Source organism: Rhinatrema bivittatum, chromosome 9 (genome assembly GCF_901001135.1).
Source record: "Rhinatrema bivittatum chromosome 9, aRhiBiv1.1, whole genome shotgun sequence".
Classification (NCBI taxonomy): Eukaryota; Metazoa; Chordata; class Amphibia; order Gymnophiona; family Rhinatrematidae; genus Rhinatrema; species Rhinatrema bivittatum.
Genome location: NC_042623.1, coordinates 163,586,043 through 163,605,674, shown reverse-complemented (window position 1 = coordinate 163,605,674; position 19,632 = coordinate 163,586,043). Strand labels below are relative to the sequence as shown.

General features: G+C 41.4%; 1 protein-coding gene across 4 annotated transcripts in view; it reads left to right on the top strand.

Annotated features, from left to right (window-relative positions):
• Nucleotides 1-19,632, top strand: part of INPP5D (inositol polyphosphate-5-phosphatase D) — a 243,623-nt gene that overhangs the window by 42,367 nt on the left and 181,624 nt on the right. For all 4 annotated transcript variants that reach the window (XM_029616170.1, XM_029616171.1, XM_029616172.1 and 1 more), the window contains one exon: nucleotides 8,896-8,959. In XM_029616170.1, coding sequence (XP_029472030.1) covers nucleotides 8,896-8,959 — 64 coding nt within the window. The remainder of the gene's footprint in view (nucleotides 1-8,895; nucleotides 8,960-19,632) is intronic.

Genomic DNA, 19,632 nt, shown 5'->3' with positions numbered 1-19,632 from the left:
GGGCTCCTCCCGGGGGGACCGCAGACCACCAGTGGTGAAGACTCAGCGCCTCATCTCGTCTCTTCATCACCTCCGTATACGTCTCAGCCTCTAGTGCCAAGGGTCAGCTGGTCCCGCCTCCTGTTCTGCCTCGCCACCCGACAAGAGACCCTACGGACCCTCTGAAAGGTATACCATCCTCTTGTCGGCCAAGGGTCCACAAGCCTGAGCTCAACACCCACTCTTGTGAAGCAGGACCACCACCGCTCTTCTCCAATCACTCGGCACCACTCCCGTTTCTAGGGATCTATTGAACAGGTCACACAGTGGACCCGCCAGCACATCTCTGAGCTCCCTCAGTATCCTGGGATGAACCTCATCAGGCCCCATGGCTTTGTCCACTTTCAGTTTCTCCAGCTCTTCCCATACATTTTCTACTGTAAATGGAGTTACATCTACTCCACTCCCCTCCAGTTTCTTGTTAACTAGCGACGGTCCTTCTCCAGGGTCCTCTTTAGTGAACACAGAACTGAAGTATTCATTTAATATTTCTGCCATTTCTTCGTCTCTCTCCACACATTGATCCTTTCCACCTTTCAATTTCACTATACCACTTTGAACTTTTCTCTTTTCACTGATGTATCTGAAAAATGTTTTGTCACCTCTCTTTATCTCATTGGCAATCCTCTCTTCCGCTTGACTTTTTGCTGTCTTGATTAATTTCTTCGTCTCCCTCAGTTCTACCAGATATTCTTCTTTGTGCTCCTCCCTTTGGGATATTTTATATTTCTTGAACGCTGTTCTTTTAGCCTTTATTTTGTCAGCCACCTCCTTTGAGAACCAGATAGGTTTCATTTTTCTTTTCTTTACTTTTCTAACATAAGGATTAGTTGCCTTGGTAATTGCTCCTTTTAGATTGATCCACTGTTGATCCACATCTCTCTTGTTCTCCCAGCCTTTTAGTTCTTCCTCCAGGTACTTCCCCATTTCATCAAAGTCCGTGTTTTTGAACTGCAAAACTTGGGTCTTTGTGCTTCTTTTCCGTATCCTTTTTGTGATATTAAACCATACCGTTTGATGATCACCAGTGCTGAGGTGGGCGCCCACCTGGACATCAGAGACATTATCTCCATTAGTGAGCACTAAGTCGAGTATAGTTCCTTCTCTTGTGGGTTCTGCCTTCATGGAATGCCTAAGCATATTCTGTCTGACAGAGGAGTATAATTCACTGCCAAATTCTTGAGAGCCTTATGTCAAAAATTTGACATCTCCTTGGACTTGACCTCTGCTTACCACTCTCAGTCTAATGGTCAGACTGAAAGAATGAACAGAACACTTAAACAGTTTCTACGGTTCTACATTAAACTGGGCAGAACATATATTCCATTTTCTTTATTTTTAAAGAAAATTAATAAAGATAAAATTGAAAAAACAAACAGTTTCCTTTTCTGCTGCCGGTCTCACCCTTCTTTTCTTTCTTTATTATAATTGCTCTTCAAAGTCCTGCCTAAATAGCAAAGTTTTTTAAATTTCCTAAATGTATTAGTATCTGAAGTGACTCCTAACTGCTCTGGCATTGAGTTCCACAGCACTGGTCCTGCTATAGAAAATGATCGGTCCCTAACCTCAGCAACATGTGCCTGTCACATTGATGGGATCTTTACAAGGCCTTTATCCTGAGATCATAATGCACTTTATTAATTTGTAATAATTTGTAATAAAGTGCCTAGCCATGATACTTTTTCATAATTAATTTGTGCATTAACATTAAAACTTAATATTGTATCCTCGATTTTATCGGCAACCAGTACAGTGATGCCAAAACTGGCAAAGTGTGATTGTATTTTCTCTTACCAGAAAGCATCCATGCTGCAGCGTTTTGAAATAATTGTAATGATTGTATTGTAGAGTTTGGAATGCCTAATAATAATGAATTACAATAGTTCCACTTTGGACACAGAGCTTGTAAGACTATCCTAAAATCCACTTTTTCTAAAAGAGGTAGCGGTTGTCTCAGCACTCTTAATTTTATGTATTCAGACTTCGTCTAGTTTCTAATATATGTATTCATGGAGAGAATAGATTTCAATAACACCCCTAGATCATGGATAGTGGACGATATTGGGATACAAACCCCATTAAATTTTAATTTTAAATTCTCATCTGGATCTTTTGTTCATAAAAGTCTAATAATCTTTGTTTTAGAAAAATTAAGTGCCAATCGATTATGCAATATCCATTTGCTAATTGCTCCTATATATTTTTTTAAGTATTCTAATGTGGAAGAAAGGGATTTTTTTTTAATTGGAATGAGAAATTGGATATCATCTGCATAAAGAAAAAACTTTAGATCTAAAACATTAAGCATTTTATACAAGGAAATCAGATAGATATTAAAAAGCATGGTGGATCCCTGAGGGACACCTGTATTAATTTGATTTCATTTAGATGCTTTTCCACCAATACATATCTGCTGTGTTTTATTAGTCAGATATGATTCAAAACATTTAAGCACTGTATCAGTGAGTCCCAGTTCTCTCAAACGACCAACAAGAATGTTATGATAGTTTAATGTGCAGAAAGTTAGCCTCAAAAGCCCAATCTTTATCTCATTTACTATAAAGTACAATTAAGGATGTGCATTCGTTTCAAATCAGAATGGGAAACGGTGACAAATTACTTGATTTTCTGTTCATTTTGGGGCAACAGAACCAAATGGTCATAGTCCCCAAAAAAATTCAAAACCTTTTCAGCTCATTTAGATCAGTCCTATTAGTCTGTGGGGAAGAAAAGCAATGTATTTATTTGTATTTTAAGCCAGACAGAGCAGAGCCGGTTAGGGATAGGACAAGGAAGAAGCAGGACCAGTCATGTTTCAGTACTTTTTCTACTTGTCTATCCCAGTTGGCAAGTGCATGTTGTGACATCATCATTTATTTTAGGTGAAAGTCAAACCAACAGTAGTTTGAACAATGACCATTTTGTTCTCAGTCATTCCTCTATTGGATCTCAGAGAGATAGAAAGCAGAGATTTCACACAGCCTCGTGGGGGCTGCCTCAGGGGCTGCGTGAAATACTCTTTTTATGTGTATATGGATGGTCTTATTACCATAGGATTTTCTTCTGAAAGATTATGATTGAAGTATGGAAATTAGTAATGTGAATGTGGACTTTCACTCAAAGTGTTATGTCGACAAAGCTGATAGGCACTCTAGGAGGCAAATAACCTACTGTGAAAACTAACAAAGAGAGCTTGCTCTTAAATGTCATAACAGGCAGCACGTCAGTCTCCTTCTCAACGGAATGTACGCATAAAAAGAGTATTTCACACATCCCCTGAGGCAGCCCCCACGAGGGGGGTGAAGCTCGGCCTGAGACAGGCATATTGTGCATTGGACCTGCAAGTCTCCTTAATAAAGCTTATCAACGGACATCTTTAGGTATCTATTTTGTGTGTTTTCCTCGTGGTGGTAGGCCTATGCCAGGACTCAGGGAGGTGCCCAAGGTACCATCACTGCAGTCACTAATTGGCTGCTCACCCATCCTCAATGGGTGAGCATCCATGTGATCGAGAATAGGAGAAGGAGTAGATGATGTGAAAATCTTTGCTTTCCTTTTCCTACTCATCTTGAACAAAGCCGCGCACCCCTTTGGCGCGTGTGGCACTGGTGGTGCACCGCGCTGCTGGGGATTTTAAAGAGCCGGCTGGGTGCTTATGAATGACGTCACTCCAGCGATTCTTGGTGGGGAGGAGCTGGCAGCTCGCAAACTTCCCAGGCTGTTCAAGGTTTTGTTTTTGTTTGTTTGTTTTTTTAGTTTCAACAATTTGTTTATTGTAAAGTGTACAACAGAAACTCCTGCGGGGTGGGTAGTCTGCTACCCTGAAGGTCATCACAGCGCAAACAGCAATTTCAGTATGCAAAACAACAATTGAATTGTCCCCTAAACCCCCCTACCTCCTCCCCCCCTCCTTTTTTTTTTGGCTCACCCGGTCCAAATACAAAAACCACTATAAAACGTGCCATACAGATAAAAAAAAAAGGTCATGCATTCAAAATAAGGCTGTGGGAGCGGTGCGGCAGCGATTGAAGGTAACAGTCCCAGATCTGTAGGAAACAACGTCAGTGTGCCGGGGATTCTCCAGAAGCCATATTATCCATAGACATTATACGATGCAGACAGTTCCGCCACATCCAATATGTAGGTGCGTCTGGGCGGCCCCAACAGCTCACTCCTGCCTTCCAAACTCCCCCGTGGTTTTGTTTTTCAATGTTTTTATGTTTGTTTGTGACTTGAATTTTACTGTGTATGTTTTTGCTGTAAACCGCTGTGATCGTTCGAAGTTGGCAGTATAGAAATTTTTTAAAATAGATAAACATTTGGTTATAGATAGAGCTGTGTGATTAGGCTGTGCTGTTTGAAGTGGCATTAAGCTAGGCTCTATGTCCTCAGTCTTTTAATTTAATTTAATTAAGTGCAGGATACAAATGTCCTAAAATAAGTAAATAATTTCAAATTTTTTTTTCTGTTACCAAATGCATATTCTGCCTTCCAAATTAGCGATTTCAAAGCAGATCACATTTTAAAACCATAAAAATAAAAACACTGTAGTTACATCATATCATATTTACATCATCACTAAAATAAATACTACTACAGTTTACATATTAGCAAGTTTAAATCATTACTCCCATGAAACAACCCTTGCTCTACCCAGGAGCTCCACCTCCTCAATAATAAAAAGCAAAACATGTACAGATTTTTTTTTACTACCCTAGGCAACATGAAAAAAGGCATTGCCTCATAGGTAACTACTGAGGAATGCCAGACAAGTATTATGTAATGATAGAACGTGAGAGAGGAATGTGAAACCCTTTAACAACTATTGGCTGATGGTTGCAGCCTGAGCCTATGTTCCATGTTGGTTTCCTGCTTCGACTTCATCCATTAATAAAGGCCACTGTGGTGTCTAGCTAGCTAACTTACACTTTGCCGCTGAATTTGAAATGTTATACAGTGTGTTTTGATAGTGCATAATTTGTAAGTACACTGTCTTCAGTATTATTATATAAGGTTGCCAAGTTGAGAAATGATTGTTGAAAATTAGAAACAGATATGTGAAAATGCCCCGCTTCACCAGATTGTTGTATTTGGAGGTCTATGGGTTGCTCCTGTGGACCGCTGTTTTTACCTCCCCGGCAGGCCGACCCCACAGTCTCCGAACGCGATAAGACGCTGCCAGCTCATCTCGTGGCAAGATGCTGCTCCCAGATGCAGCCAGGCGCTACCAGCTCACCACACGGCCGGCCCCAACTAGCCATGTGCATCCTGAGGCATGTGTATGTCCAACATCATGGTATTTAAAGGGGTCGCGGCAGGAAAAGCCCCATGGTGCCTCCTGATGACCTCACATGCCTAGCCCTATAAAGGGCTCTCTGTCTTCCCCTCACTGCTCAGCAACAGGTCCAGCTATCGAATGTAAATACATGTTGCTTCCCAAGCATGTTCCAGTCTTCATCTTTAGCCCGCCCAAGTCCTCGTCTCCACCTTCTCCAGTCCTTGCCTGCCTGACCTGCTCCTGCCTTGCCTATCTGTCTCAGCCCTATCAATTCCTCTTCGTCTTCCTCGGACGGATACTTGGTTTTGACCTCTGCCTGGACTCTGGACATGCCTGACCACTGCCTTTCTCTGACCATAGCCCGGACCTCGACACATCTACTCGACACCTGCTTACAACCTTCGCCTGGCCTCACACCATGTCTCCAGTTATTAGCAAGACCCTCACCTAAGTCCTGCCAGCCTCGGCACCCAAAGACTCAACCTGAGGTGAACGTGGACTAGTATAGGTGAAGGTTGTATCTGGTCTCTGCTTCATCTGGGTCTGCCTGCTGATGTGAGAACCTCCCTGCAGGTATCATCAATCTTGCCTCAGCTCAAGGGTCCACAGATACAACACACTCAACTCATCCCAGATTTTTTTCTCCATTGTCCATTGCTTTCACAGTACACATTTCTTCTGTCCAGTGAGAATTTTCGTTTGCAGGACTGGAGAGAATATGTCAAACTGTAGGAGTCATGAGGCACTGACTGAAGTAAAAAGGGTGGGTAGGGTCTTAGATTTTAGAAGGATAGGGCTTGGGGCCTATAGTCAATGCTAAAGATTTTACAAACTTGGTCTCATGACATAGGAAAACTGCATGTTACTCTTGCTGCTGTAGTTACACATCACTTACCCCAGGATCCTCTCTCTTCAGTCTCTTCTAAAAGGCACTGGATGTTTTTCACATTGTATTTCTCACCGTTAATTTCAACTACCGTGCTGTAGGAGGTTAGATTGACCCATGTGTCATATGGAACCTTTACCTACTGTGGAAATCCGTGATAAGAGAATATCAAACCCGATGCCTGTTTGACCAAATTATAAAAAATTGACAGTGTGTACTGAAATAAAAAATCCAAACATTAGGTTGTTCTCCTCGTCCTATGGAATGGAATGAAATGCAGGTAAAACTTGAAAACCCCACAGCCAATCCATTCTTGAATAAAGTGTTTCAATATTAGTAGAATACAAAGCCATCTCCAAGTTTTTTCTATATGAACAAACTCTATTCCCCTTTCAATGAAAAATAACTTTCTCTAGAACTCTGCAATTGTACATCCTAGGTCCAGACACTAGATGTCACTATTTTTCCAATAAGGTGCTCCCACGAAGGGTGGGAGTGCTGCCTTTGCAGCATCCCTAGCCCTTGCCAACCCAGGGGAGCAGAGGACCTGACTTGGCTATATGCAGCACTATCACTGAATCTACATGCCAGCCCCTCAAAAGCTAATTTGAAGGATAATTTTGAACAAAGGTGCACAACTCCCATCTTCAAGGGTTGCAAAAAGGCCTGGTTTTCGGGAGAACCCCAATGGATACTCGTTAGATTTGTTTGCATAACTTGGTTACCTAAAACCAGGTCTGTTTGCAGTGCTGCAGACACGCACCTCTCAATTTAGGATAAATGAAAGGTTCTCTCAAATACTCAATTTGAAATGGAAATGCTGTGGTAAAATATAAACGAATAGCCGATATGAAAGGCTATGTACTCTAGACAATTAAAAAAAGAAAAATTTCATTTAAACTACACCTGACATTACCACTGACATTTGATTTCCTAAGCAGAACATTTTTCTTTTGGTCAGAAAGTAAAATTGCACTGGAAATGTCTGTTAATATGTGTTTGTATTACAAGATGATTTTAATTTATCTGAGATTGCATAGTCTTGCTTTTCTACCCCTGTCTTAATTTAGTGAGAGAAAGGTATGTCATTGATTGAATGAACTTAAGTGAAAAAAATCCATTTTTAATCCACGTTTGGGGCAGTTGACTAGTCTTCATTACATTTAGGCCCTGCTTCGTGAACCATAAAGAAAAGACTCTAAGTTTTGGGGCAGGGCTATGGTCTCTAAAGCTCATTTGGACTAGTCTTACATTGTTTTATTGAACAACCTCACTGCCTTCAAGGAAACATGTGGATAATGAGGTGGGACGGTGGATATAGTGTATTTTGGGTTTTCAGAAGAACGTTTGACAAAGTTCCTTTTGAGAGAGTCCTGAGATAATTAAAAAGTCATGGGCAATGTCCTATTGTGCATTGTGATCTGGTTAAAAGAAAAGAGGGAGGGGGCTAAAATGATCAGTTTTCTCAGTGGAGGAAAGTATATAGGAGTCATCACCCAGGAAAAGGATCTAGACATCATTGTGGAAAATATGTTGAAATTCTCGGTTCAGTGTGTAGCAGTGGTCAAAAAGCAAACAGAATGTTAAGAATTATTAGGACACTCCATGAAGTCACTAAATAGCACATTTAAAACAAATCAGAGAAACTATTTTTTCACTCAGTTCACAATTAAGCTCTGGAATTAATTGCCAGAGAATGTGATAAAGGTAGTTAATGCAGCTAGGTTTAAAAAAACATTTGGAAAAGTTCCTGGAGGAAAAATCCATAAATTGTAATTAACTAGGTAAACTTGAGGAAAGCCACTGCTTTTCCCTAGGCATAAGCAACATGGCATCTGTCTTCTATTTGGGATCCTACCAGGTACTTTTGACCTGGATTGGCCACTGTTAGAAACAGGATATCCTTGGTCTGACCCAGTATGGCAGTTCTTATGTTCTTAATAATAGAGTGCAAATAGAAAAAATTGCTTATAATCAAATGTTTTCTTCTATATAAATCAGTTCAGTATTTTCAGAGACAGCGTCAACTAGGCTTAGCGTAAATATGAACACAATGTAATAGCAGACAAATCTCTGTCAAGATGGGGTTTTTTTGGCCCAACAGTTTCCTCTTAGCTGGCTGTCTTCATTTGCACCTCTGTTGCCATGAGCCTTCATTTACAACTATCTGGAAGGTTTTCCCATTTTTAATCCTCTCCTCACTCCCATCGAGCCGCGCCAGAATCTGATACATGTATGCCCTGACTCTGGTCACCAGGTGTTGGTGTTGTGAGATGGCTGATGCCCCTTTCTCCTATGGGCTGTGAAATATCCATCATGCTACTTTAACAAGATGCAAAACTCCTACTGCAGTTTATAAAATAACTGGACTGAGAAAATGAATGCACTTAAAAACCAGAGAGGAAGTAGCAGAGGAAAAACAGGATTTACAGTTATGCATTGTTTAATATGTGTAATTAACCTTTGACACCGACTTGATCTGAGCCGAATAAAACAGTCTTCTCTTACAGGGGATTTGCATTTAAATGGAGTGTCATGTTAACGTCCTCCAACCAAAAGAGGGATAACATTTAAAGAAAATCCAATGAGATGCAAAGACTATATTACCAAATATCTATAAATAGTTACCTAACTATCATCATACCCAGTTACTAAAAAAAATGGTACCTAGCTTGTCTCTGTTTTTTCTCAGGTACCAGAACTGTGTTTACACCTACAGGATTCTGCCTCATGAGGATAAGCAACTCACTGTCCAGGTAACCCGAGTTTCCTAATCATTCTTCTTTCACCCTTTTTATTTAGCCAGTTAAACTGACGGAAGTAAAGCTGAGTCTGCATTAAAAACTGCTTTTTAACCCATACAGGCATATAGTAGGTATTAGTCTGAATAGTGAGTGGGGTAGACTACTTTTGTTTGATTTGGGTAGCCACAATCGCACTAGATTGTCTTTGAATTTCATTCCACTTATGAAGATGTACCCCAGATTCTTAAGTGATCTTTGGAGCGCCAAATCTTTCCTGGACAACTAAAACCATAATGGAAAGCTTTTTGGGATCCTCGATGTCATCCTTATTGGGAACATCAGTGGAGTTCTGCAGGGCATGCCAATGTTCAACAGTGGGACCGCTTGCTTCTAGAGTGGCATGATCCCAAATTGGAAGACAGTACTCGGACCCTTGTCTGACTCTACTACTACTGTTAAACATGTACAGAGTGCTACAAAGTGTATGCTGCAGCAGCACTGCACAGAGACAGATGAGAGAGTCTCTGATCTGTGGAGCTTACAGCTCTGTTGGTTGATCTGTAATCAGAGCAGATTCTGTAGTTAGATCAGATTGTGGTAGTTCCCAGCTGTTATTTTACAGCATAAACACCACTAAAGATTATTTCACAGAAATACAACATATCTAAGTGGATCCATGAAGGAAGAGTAAGTTATCGAGGCCTGACTGTGCGCATAACTAAATTGGTAGAGACTGCCCATTATAAGGGCAATTTTCAAAAGCCATTAACCTTCCACTTATACAGGTAAGTCCGCATTTTCAAGGAGGCAAGCCCGGGGTGAAGTTAGGCTGGGAGAGGCAGCAATGCACCTAGGTTTGCATTTTCAAAACTGTGCATGTTGTTTTAGCTGAAAAAAGTGCAAATCTCTGCAGGGACTTTTTCAATGGGCAGTTTTCCAAGGTGAAGAATGCTTATGCTTTCCCTTTGAGAAATGGTGCAAAATCTGGGGGTAAATGTGCTTTGCATATACCTGCATATTTTTGAAAATTGCCTCCTTTGTGTCTCTGTACAGCATAGTGTACAATTGGTATGCACTATATAAATGAGGAAGAATTATATCCAATGATTTGATAAAACGGGAGCAATCATTAGATATATCTGGATATGTGAATAATGCAGTGATCATAGGATTATGCTGTGTGTATGTATGTGTGTATATATATATATATGTGTGTGTGTGTGTGTGTAGGATAAATAAAAAAAAGTTCATTAAAACATTTTTTAAATTTTTTTATGCCCCTGTCTAGCTGAAATGTCTCTGAATTTGTATATCAAATTTTGCACCTTATTTGTTTTGGGGGTGTTTCCAAAAATGTGCATTTAAAATGTACTCTGTGCATGCACAGTCAAACCAATAAAAGGAAGAAAATAGCATTTTCTAAGCACGTTATCAAATCAGCGCGCAGCATGCCTGCATACACTTTAACTATAGATATTAACAGATTTCTGAGGTAATATTACAGTATCAAGACAGAAACTAGTGCTTGTGGTCCTGGTGTCTCTTTCAGAGTCCAAGCTTATTGGGGTAGATATTCAAACCTATCCGGATAAGTCCATGTTCCTCTTTTTTTTTAACAGGGGATGTCATAACATTGTGTCCGCAATGGAGCCGGGTGGCAGAGCGTTAATCCCTCATATTGTACAGTTTTTCACTTTCAGCCAGAAACCCAAGGAGGGCCCAGGGCTGACTCTAGGGAGATGCGGGGCCAGGGGCAAAACTGCCCAAGCAGGGTACCGCCCCCCTTCCCTTGTAGCTGAAGAGTGAAATGGGGGAAGGCGTATCATCTGTTCCCCTTTCCCTCCCCTAAGGATGCGGGGACAGTAGTGGGCTGCAAATCTGAAAATGCTGGCTGGGCCATGGTTGTGGTGAACAGCCCTTGCAGAGGAGGGGAGAGGGAATGGGAGAGGCAGCAGCAAACCTGGAAGTAGCCGTAAGACCACTGGACATTGCCAGAGCCGAAACCGGGCAACCTGGCACCTAATGGCCAAGTAAAAAGTGTGCTCTTGCCCTGTACACAACAGGAGTTTGGAGACTCTCAATTGTTTTAACTTAATACTTATAGTAATCTATAAGTAGGCATAAGTGTGACTCTTAAGTTTGTATGGCTGTGACCCTTACCCTTTACCCAGCTGATTCGTTATTTATTTATATATTCAATTTGATATTTCGCTTGTTATAAAAAAAAAAAAAATCTCTAAGTGCTGCACAGTGGTGTTCTAGAGCCTGTAGTAATATTTGTAGTGTGGCCTTTCATAGGTAAGGCTGTTGCTGTGTGAGTGTTAGTGCTGGTAAACCAGGTTTGCTGTGACCCTTACCCTTTACCCAGCTGATTCGTTATTTATTTATATATTCAATTTGATATTTCGCTTGTTATAAAAAAAAAAAAAAATCTCTAAGTGCTGCACAGTGGTGTTCTAGAGCCTGTAGTAATATTTGTAGTGTGGCCTTTCATAGGTAAGGCTGTTGCTGTGTGAGTGTTAGTGCTGGTAAACCAGGTTTGCTGTAAAGGTTCTGAATGTGACTTTGACGGGTTTTTGTGCTGCATCACAATATGCCTGGTGGTAGAGAGAGTTTGTTTTATTGAGAATCCAATCTAGAACCCAATTAGTTTAATATAATCAATTCCTATAATTCAATAGAGGAAAAAGCACAACATTATGGTTTAAAAGGCACACACTCCTTTTTCAACCTCTACTGCTTAACAAGATAGAGATAATTTTTGTATTAGAATTTATTGCAGGTGGGTTGTGGATTTTATAATTATTAATACATGTATAGATCCCTACACAGACATTACATGCTAGCAGAATCCTTCACTGCTGTCACACAAGCAGAACACAGGACAACCTTTACCTAATACTGAAAAAGGGACCACAAATTAGAAACATACCAACAAAAACTGAAATGGAACCCCATGAAGCCAGAATCTATGAGCAGTGCAACACAGGAGAGAGAAAAACAGAAACAGAAATGCATTTCCACTTATATTGAGCAAAATGCAACGATATACGAAAAGCACATTCTCAAAGCTGACATATTCCTCTCTAAAAAAATGAAAATAAAGTGTTTATTTTCTACCTTTTGTGTGGGCATTTTATTTGGTCTTGGTCTTTCTTTTTGGGCTTCTCCTAAGTTCTTTTCAGATTTCCTTTCCGTTTGCTATTTCTTCTTTCTCCTCCTCTTCCTTTCCTTCATCTGTCCCTCACATTGATCTTTCCCTTTCATCTTTTTTCTCCATTTCTCATTTCTCTGCCTTTCTATCCACTCATAGCTAACTTTCACCTCTCTTCTTCATCTCTTTAGTCCTCCAGTCTTTAGTATCCCTCTTTTCATCTCCCTCCTACCTACCAGCTTTCATCTCCCATTCTCACCTCATCCCACTGCCCTCTCCGTCTCACGCCTTCCTCAGCCTCCTATGCCCTGTTTTTCACTCATTCCCTAGTTCCCCATTTCCACCCTCTGTATCTGTAGCCTCATCAACCTTCTTCAATCTCTAATCCCCTCACCAGCCCCGGCTCCTTCCTTCTCACTTATTCCCTCCCTGTCCCCCTTCTTCTATCTCGTACCCCCTACCAAGCCTCCTATTGCCCCTCTTGCACTGCCTTCCAAGCCCCACTCCCACTCTCTGTCTCACAGCACCTAACTCCTTTTCCAGTAAATACTCCAGGTCATTCACACCCTCACTCGTGGCTTCCTTAGCCCATCTAGTACATGCCTACTCACACTCAGTTGCAGATTCTGTACTGTCTGCCCCAAGTCCCTGCTCTCTGCATCCCCCACTCTGAGCTCCAGATTCCCTGCCCTCCTGAGTACCCACTTATCCCTAACTGCTGAGTCCCTGCTCCCCTATCACTCACCAATTTCCTGTTCTTTCGTTGCTCTCCCACCTCCAATCCCCAAGTCTCCCTGCCCTCCCACATCTCCAAGTGACATCATTCTTCCCCTGCTCTCCCCCTGCCAGTCCTCATTCTTCTGCTCTCTTCCTGCCAGGCCCTGTTCATCTACTGCTGTCCCCATTCCCAAGTGACAGCTCCCATCTTTCCCTGCTCTCCCCTAACCAGTCCTGTTCTTCTCAGTTTTCATTCTTCCCTTGCTCTCCGCCATCCCCAAGTAACAGCTCTGCACTTCCCCTGCTTTATCCCCACTAGTCCTCATTCTTCATCTGATCTCCCCCCCCCCCCCCACCCAAATTGCGGAGCCCACATTCTTTCCCCTGCTCTCCCACCTAGTCCCTGTTCTTTTCCTGCTCACCCCCAAAATCCCCCTGTCCTCCTTATCTTGCTCCCACATTTCCAAGAAGCTTGCTGGCTGCTTCTGCGTCCTGCACGGTGCCTCTTTCCTCTTTGAGCCTCGTGGCTGAAACTGGATCTCAGCTGTTGGAATCACGGGGCTCTGTCTCTATGGAGCCCCGTGTGATTCAAAAACTCCTGTTCGAACTGCACCTACAAACAGCTGATGTTTGAACCTCACAGGGCTCCGTAGATCCAGAGCCCCGTGTTTGTAATAGCAGAGCTCAGGTCTCAACGACGGGGCCAAAAAAAGAAAGAGGCGCCGCTAGACCAGATTGGAGTGTGAAAGGAGCTCATATTCTTCCTTCACTGCCAGCCCCCACCATGGATCAGGTATTCATGTGGTGGGCTGGCAGCCCCCTTGAGCAAATGCGCCTATGGTCCAGGCCATATTGGCCATAGACTAGCTATGGCCCTGGATACTGCTCCTAGTGCATTAGCTCTCCAGATGCCAGTGCAAAGCCCTCTAAAGTGTGGGGAGCAGGGCAATCGCTCTAGTTTGCCCTCCCTAAGCACAACCTTGGGAAGGATCATCCTCAGCTCACAACTCATGAAATAACCAACATATTTTTTAAAAATTGGACATAGTATTTTATCATTCAATGTGCAATCAAGCCATGGAGTGTTTTGCTGGAGGATGTGGTCAAAGCATCTAGAATAACTGGGTTTAAAATGGGCTTGGATAACTTCCTGTCAGAAAAGTCCATAATTATTGGCCAGTAGAAAAACCATTGCTTACCCCTGGAGTGAGCAACAATAAATGAATCTACCCTTTGGGATCTGCTGGATACTTATGATCTGGTTGGAGCTCTGTCAGAGACAAGATGCTGAGCTTGATGGACCTTTGGTCTGATTCAGCATGACACATCTTATGCACCTTATGGCCTCACCAGCTGTATATGGTCAGGAAATTAGCTAGTCATTCCTGTCCTGCTTGGAGTAAAATATTAGCTTTTCAACTCCAGCCTGGGCAACAAGATGCACTTAAGATGCTGGTTTCCAGTGGTTAGCAGGGTTGTTGTATCACTGTATATATTCATGGCCCAGGCACTTGATCTTCCTTGGCAGCTCATGGATAGATCTTGCAGTGATAGGATTAAAAACATCTGAAGCATGTTTTTTGAGATTCTGCAGCAGTTTTCTAGCATATGTGCATAAATTAATATTTTATTTTATATTGTTAAAAGCACTTTGGCCAATTGGAGCCATCATCTGCTATTGTGAGCATTCACTGAAGTTATTAAATTCTGCCTGCTAGGATATAATAGCTGGAGATAACAGCTGGCTGGGACAAGTCATCATTCTTTTCTTACCTTCTTTTTTGTTCTTGGCTACTCTCAATAGGTGAACAAAATAAATAGGGGGACATGGACAAGCACTTATTGGCATAGAGCAGCAGAATGATAGCAAAGTACTCAGACTGCCACTGATTGCTGGCTGATTTTTCTTTGTTTAATTCTTGTTTCTCTTCCTCACTGTGCTGGGCAGTGCGGTCTTTGTGTCAGGGAGAATACAAAACCGGCAACAGTGACAGGCTGTGTGTTCTGTTTTCAGAAAGGTAGTGTGGTATAGTTGAGCCAGGAGATGGGAAGTGAAATGCAGAATGAATATTAAATAAGGAAGGTTAAGGAGAGCGAGTGGCGAGTGACATCCCATCTGCCTGAGAAGCCATTTCTTCTCTTGCACACACAGATATGCATACGTATTACAAATATACAAATTGCCCATATGATAATTCTGCTTTTGCTTTCATTCAGTGAATCAGAGAAAAGGTTCCACTTCACTCTACGAAGAACATTTAATTTTTCTGCCTCATAATCCCCTACTGACTTTATACTGCTCTCAAAGTCATTGGCAACTAGAACTGTTGGATAATATATTATTTGCATTTACAAGTAAAGATAGTTAATGTTAAAAAATGATACAAAATGACAGCTTGTCTGTTCACACACAATTGAATTTATCATCTCACAAATGAATCAGACTTATACTTTACTTGATTAATCAGGCAAACGCTTTCAAAAGGACCACTCTACTTCCTTATGCATTTACAGTATGCATTCACACATACTCCAGACAGAGACTAACACTTAAACATCTGTTATTAATATAAAGGTAAGTAATGCATCACTGACTGCTATAGTGATAACAGCGCACAATGGCTAAAAATGTGGCATTCTACTTAATGCGTAATTGAATGGAATTTCATGGTTCTCTTTCTACTTTGGTGTCCATGATGTGAAGAATTACTATCTCTGCGGTACTGCAGCTGCACTGATCTTGTTGATCTCCCTAATTTATATGCACAAACTAAAGAGAGCACGTTTCTAGATAAAAATCATAGGGGAAGAATGAGGGGGTGGCGATGGGGTATTTGTAAGTATTGAGATATACATGTTTTTGAGACAGGGGATGGATTACTATGAGTCTGACAAAGTCCAGAGAAGTAGAGCCCCAGAGTGAAAAAGCTGCTGAGGTTTCCTGTTTCTATATCTGTCTTCCTTTCCGAGGACCAATCCACTTACAAGGTGACACTTATTAAAGTGTCACCTTGTAAGTGGATTGGGTGTGAGCACTGAAAGATGAAAATGAGTCACTGTAATGCAAGAAAGATTTATAAAACAATATTAATTATTAAAGAGGACGACCAAGACTACTGCATAGTGAAACCATCCCATTGTGCCTGGCACTAATGAGAAAATGAGCCCTAACAATACCTGCAGTACCTGAAAGTAATTCACTTTGAAGTGGCTGAAAGGCGGAATGTAAATCAAAGAAAAATAAGTGCATATATATAGGACCATGCAAAACCACTATAAAAGGAAACATACAGATGAAATGTAATATGGAAGGTGATTCACCTGAAGGAAAAAAATCCCTACTTTATCTGCACAGTGCTGGATTCTGCACTAGGGTTTACGATCAGGAAAAGGACTTAGTTGTCATTGTGGATAATACTTGAATTCCTCTGCTTGGTGTGCAGCAGCAGTCAAAAAAAAAAAAAAAAGCAAATAGAATGCTAGGAATTATTCAGAACAGAACAGATAATAAAACAGAGACTATCATAATGCCTCTGTATAAATCTACACCTTGAGTGCTGTGTGCAGTTCTGGTCACCCTATCTAAAAAAAACAAAATTAGTGGAAGAAGAAAAGGTACAGAGAAGGGCAACTAAAATGATAAAGGGAGCTGGAGCAGCTCCAGTCTGAAGAAAGGTTACGGTTAAACAAGTTAGAATTCTTCAGCTTAGAGAAGAGCGGACTGTCAGGAACTGTGATTGACGTTTATAAAATCAGGAGTGGCGTGGAACAAGTTAATAGAGAACAGTCATTTCAAACTTGTTAGGACTAGGGATTGGGAACACTCCATGAAACTATCCGATAACAAATTTAAGAGAGTATTTTTTTTCCTAGCCATGCACAGTTAATTGTAGAATTTGTTGCCTGAGGATTTAGTTACCGCTAATAATATAGCTGGATTTAAAATACTTTTGGACAAGTTTCTGGTGGACAGATCCATTACTATTAGCCAGTTAGACTTAAGTTTTGCCACTTCTTACTTTTAGAATAGATCTCTCTATTAGGATCTGCCAGATTCTTCCAAGTGAACCAGAATAGCAACTGTTGGAGACTGGACACTAGGCTTGATGGACTATTGGTCTGACCTGGCATGGCACTTCTTATGTTCTTGTGACGGTGGCTTCACACCCTTACTAAACTTTTTCCTAGTGACATCTTTTGGAGATTTTGCATATTTTTGATCCTCCCCCCATCTTTTTATCATTCCCCTAGTTGAGAGGGCTCATGCCCTGTATATAGTGGGTGAGCATACTCAATGTAAGCTCCTGCAAGGAAGCAAGGAGGCCTGATTTACTAAGGGTATGCTCCCATTCTGTGTCTATGGGGAAAATGTTTAGTAAATGAGGCCCTAAGAGAGACCATCTATAAAGAATTTTTGGAAGTGGGTTTTGGTGGAGCTCCTGGTAGGACCAAGTGAAGAGGTGTTTTTTCGTAGCCTTCACAGTTCGCCACATAAAGAGCTAAGAGTTTGTGGATTGTTGTGGTTTTGACCAGTTTCCTATCAGAAGGGCCCGTTACACCTTGTTGGAAGGGCTGGATTTTCAGTACTTTGCCTCTGCAGCAGTTGAAAGTGGGGACAGGGACTGCTAGATGAGAAGAGGTGTTGAAGGAATTTTGTATTCCATTTTTGAAGCAAGAAGGATTTTTCTGGTTTTACCCCCTTTTGTTTCAGAATGAGGGGGATATTCCCACCTTTCACGGGGAGGGCATATTGGATATGGATGCAGATCAAAAGAGAAGAGTTAAGAGGAGGTGCACCATGGTCAGAGAAACTGCACCTCTCAGAGTAGCGATTTTGCTTTTTAATGTTAATGGTTTTTTTCCATCTTGGCCTAGGTTCAGTTTTTTTTAAATTGAAGTAAACCTATTTTTGTTGAACACCACTACTGGACTGTGGGCTGTGCTATTTTTTGATGACCTCGACTCAGTAAGATTCTTCCTTCTGTGAATACCTGTTGAACTGAGACTGGAGTGTCTGGCAGTATTTTGGCTTGCTACCACTGCACCAAGGGCCCTGGAGGTTCTACCTCCTTCCTACTGGTGGAACCCTGGCATCCTAGTGACTGCTGGTGTTCTGAGATGGCAGAAAGAATTAGAGGTCTGGAACTTTGACAAGATAGCCCTGAAAACCAAAAGGGAATTACATTCTCATTAGGGATATTTATTCCATTGTAAATGAAATGAAAAATGTAACAATATACTCGCATTTTGTTTAATTTAAAAATAAAACTCCATCCCCCACCCTGAAATTATATTTTTTTTCATTGACTTTAATTTCAGAAAGTCAACGAAAAAAAATAATTGCGAGCCACCAAAACATTCTAATTAAGTCCCTTCCCTCTGGGCCTTCCTCATAAACCCCCATGCCTGCCGAGGTATTTTACCCCTTTCTAGGATTTATGCAACGTTGCCAAGTAGAAAGGAACAGAAGCAATACCTACTCTTTCCTGCCTCACCATATCCAATTTCGAATAGTGCCATCTGACCATAAAACAAAATGCGCCAGCCTCAGGGGAGCATGGCAGCATTTTGGAATGGGACCCAGGAGGGCATGCAGATTTCAGGAAGTGGTAAGATACCTCTGGAGATATAGAGGCTTATGGAAAAGGGCCAGGAGATGTCACTTTTAATATTTTGACCTCAGGGGAATGTGGAAGGAGGCAGTTTCTTTCAAAAGGGAAACTTTGAGAAAATGAGAAAAATAGAAAAAAAATGAAAGGAGCAGCTACAAAAGTAAAAAGTGTGCATTGTTAAAAAATACCATCCTAGAAGCACAGTCCAGATGTATTCCACACATTAAGAAAGGTGGAAAGAAGGCAAAACGATTACCGGCATGATTAAAGGGGGAGGTGAAAGAAGCTATGTTAGCCAAAAGATCTTCATTCAAAAATTGAAAGAAGGATCCAACAGAAGAAAATAGGATAATGCATAAACGTTGGCAAGTTAAATGTAAAGCATTGATAAGACAGGCTAAGAGAGAATTTGAAAAGAAGTTGGCCGTAGAGGCAAAACCAGTAAAAACTTTTTAAAATATATCCGAAGCAGAAAGCCTGTGAGGGAGCCAGTTGGACCGTTAGATGATCAAGGGGTTAAAGAGGCACTTATCGAAGATAAGGCCATCATGGAAAGATTAAATGATTTCTTTGCTTTAGTGTTTACTGAAGAGGATGTTGGGGAGGTACCCGTACTGGAGAAGGTTTTCATGGGTAATGATTCAGATGGACTGAACCAAATCACGGTGAACCTAGAAGATGTGGTAGACCTGACTGACAAACTGAAGAGTAGTAAATCACCTGGACCAGATGGTATACACCCCAGAGTTCTGAAGGAACTAAAAAAATGAAATTTCTCCTTGGTGGCCCAAGGTTCTTTCCCCGATCATGCAAATTTGGCGCATATTACTTTGATACCGAAGGCTGGTAAGGACCCCCTACTGCCGGAATCTTACCGTCCGATTTCTTTACTTAACTATGATCACAAGCTGCTGGCCAAAATCTTGGCGGACAGACTGGCTGTTTACCTTCCTGCTCTGGTGGGGGAGCATCAGGCGGGGTTTGTCCGTCAACGTTACGCGCTTAATAATATTCGCAAAGTTTTAAGTGCCATGACGATGAGTCAATGGATGTCCCACTCATACCTGGCTATCAGCTTCGACACCGAAAAAGCATTCGATAGGGTGGAGTGGGATTATCTGTTTTATGTATTGAGGCGTCTGGGTTTTGGAGGTTTTTTTCTACAGGCTATTCAACTACTTTACAGTGAGCCGAAAGCTTGT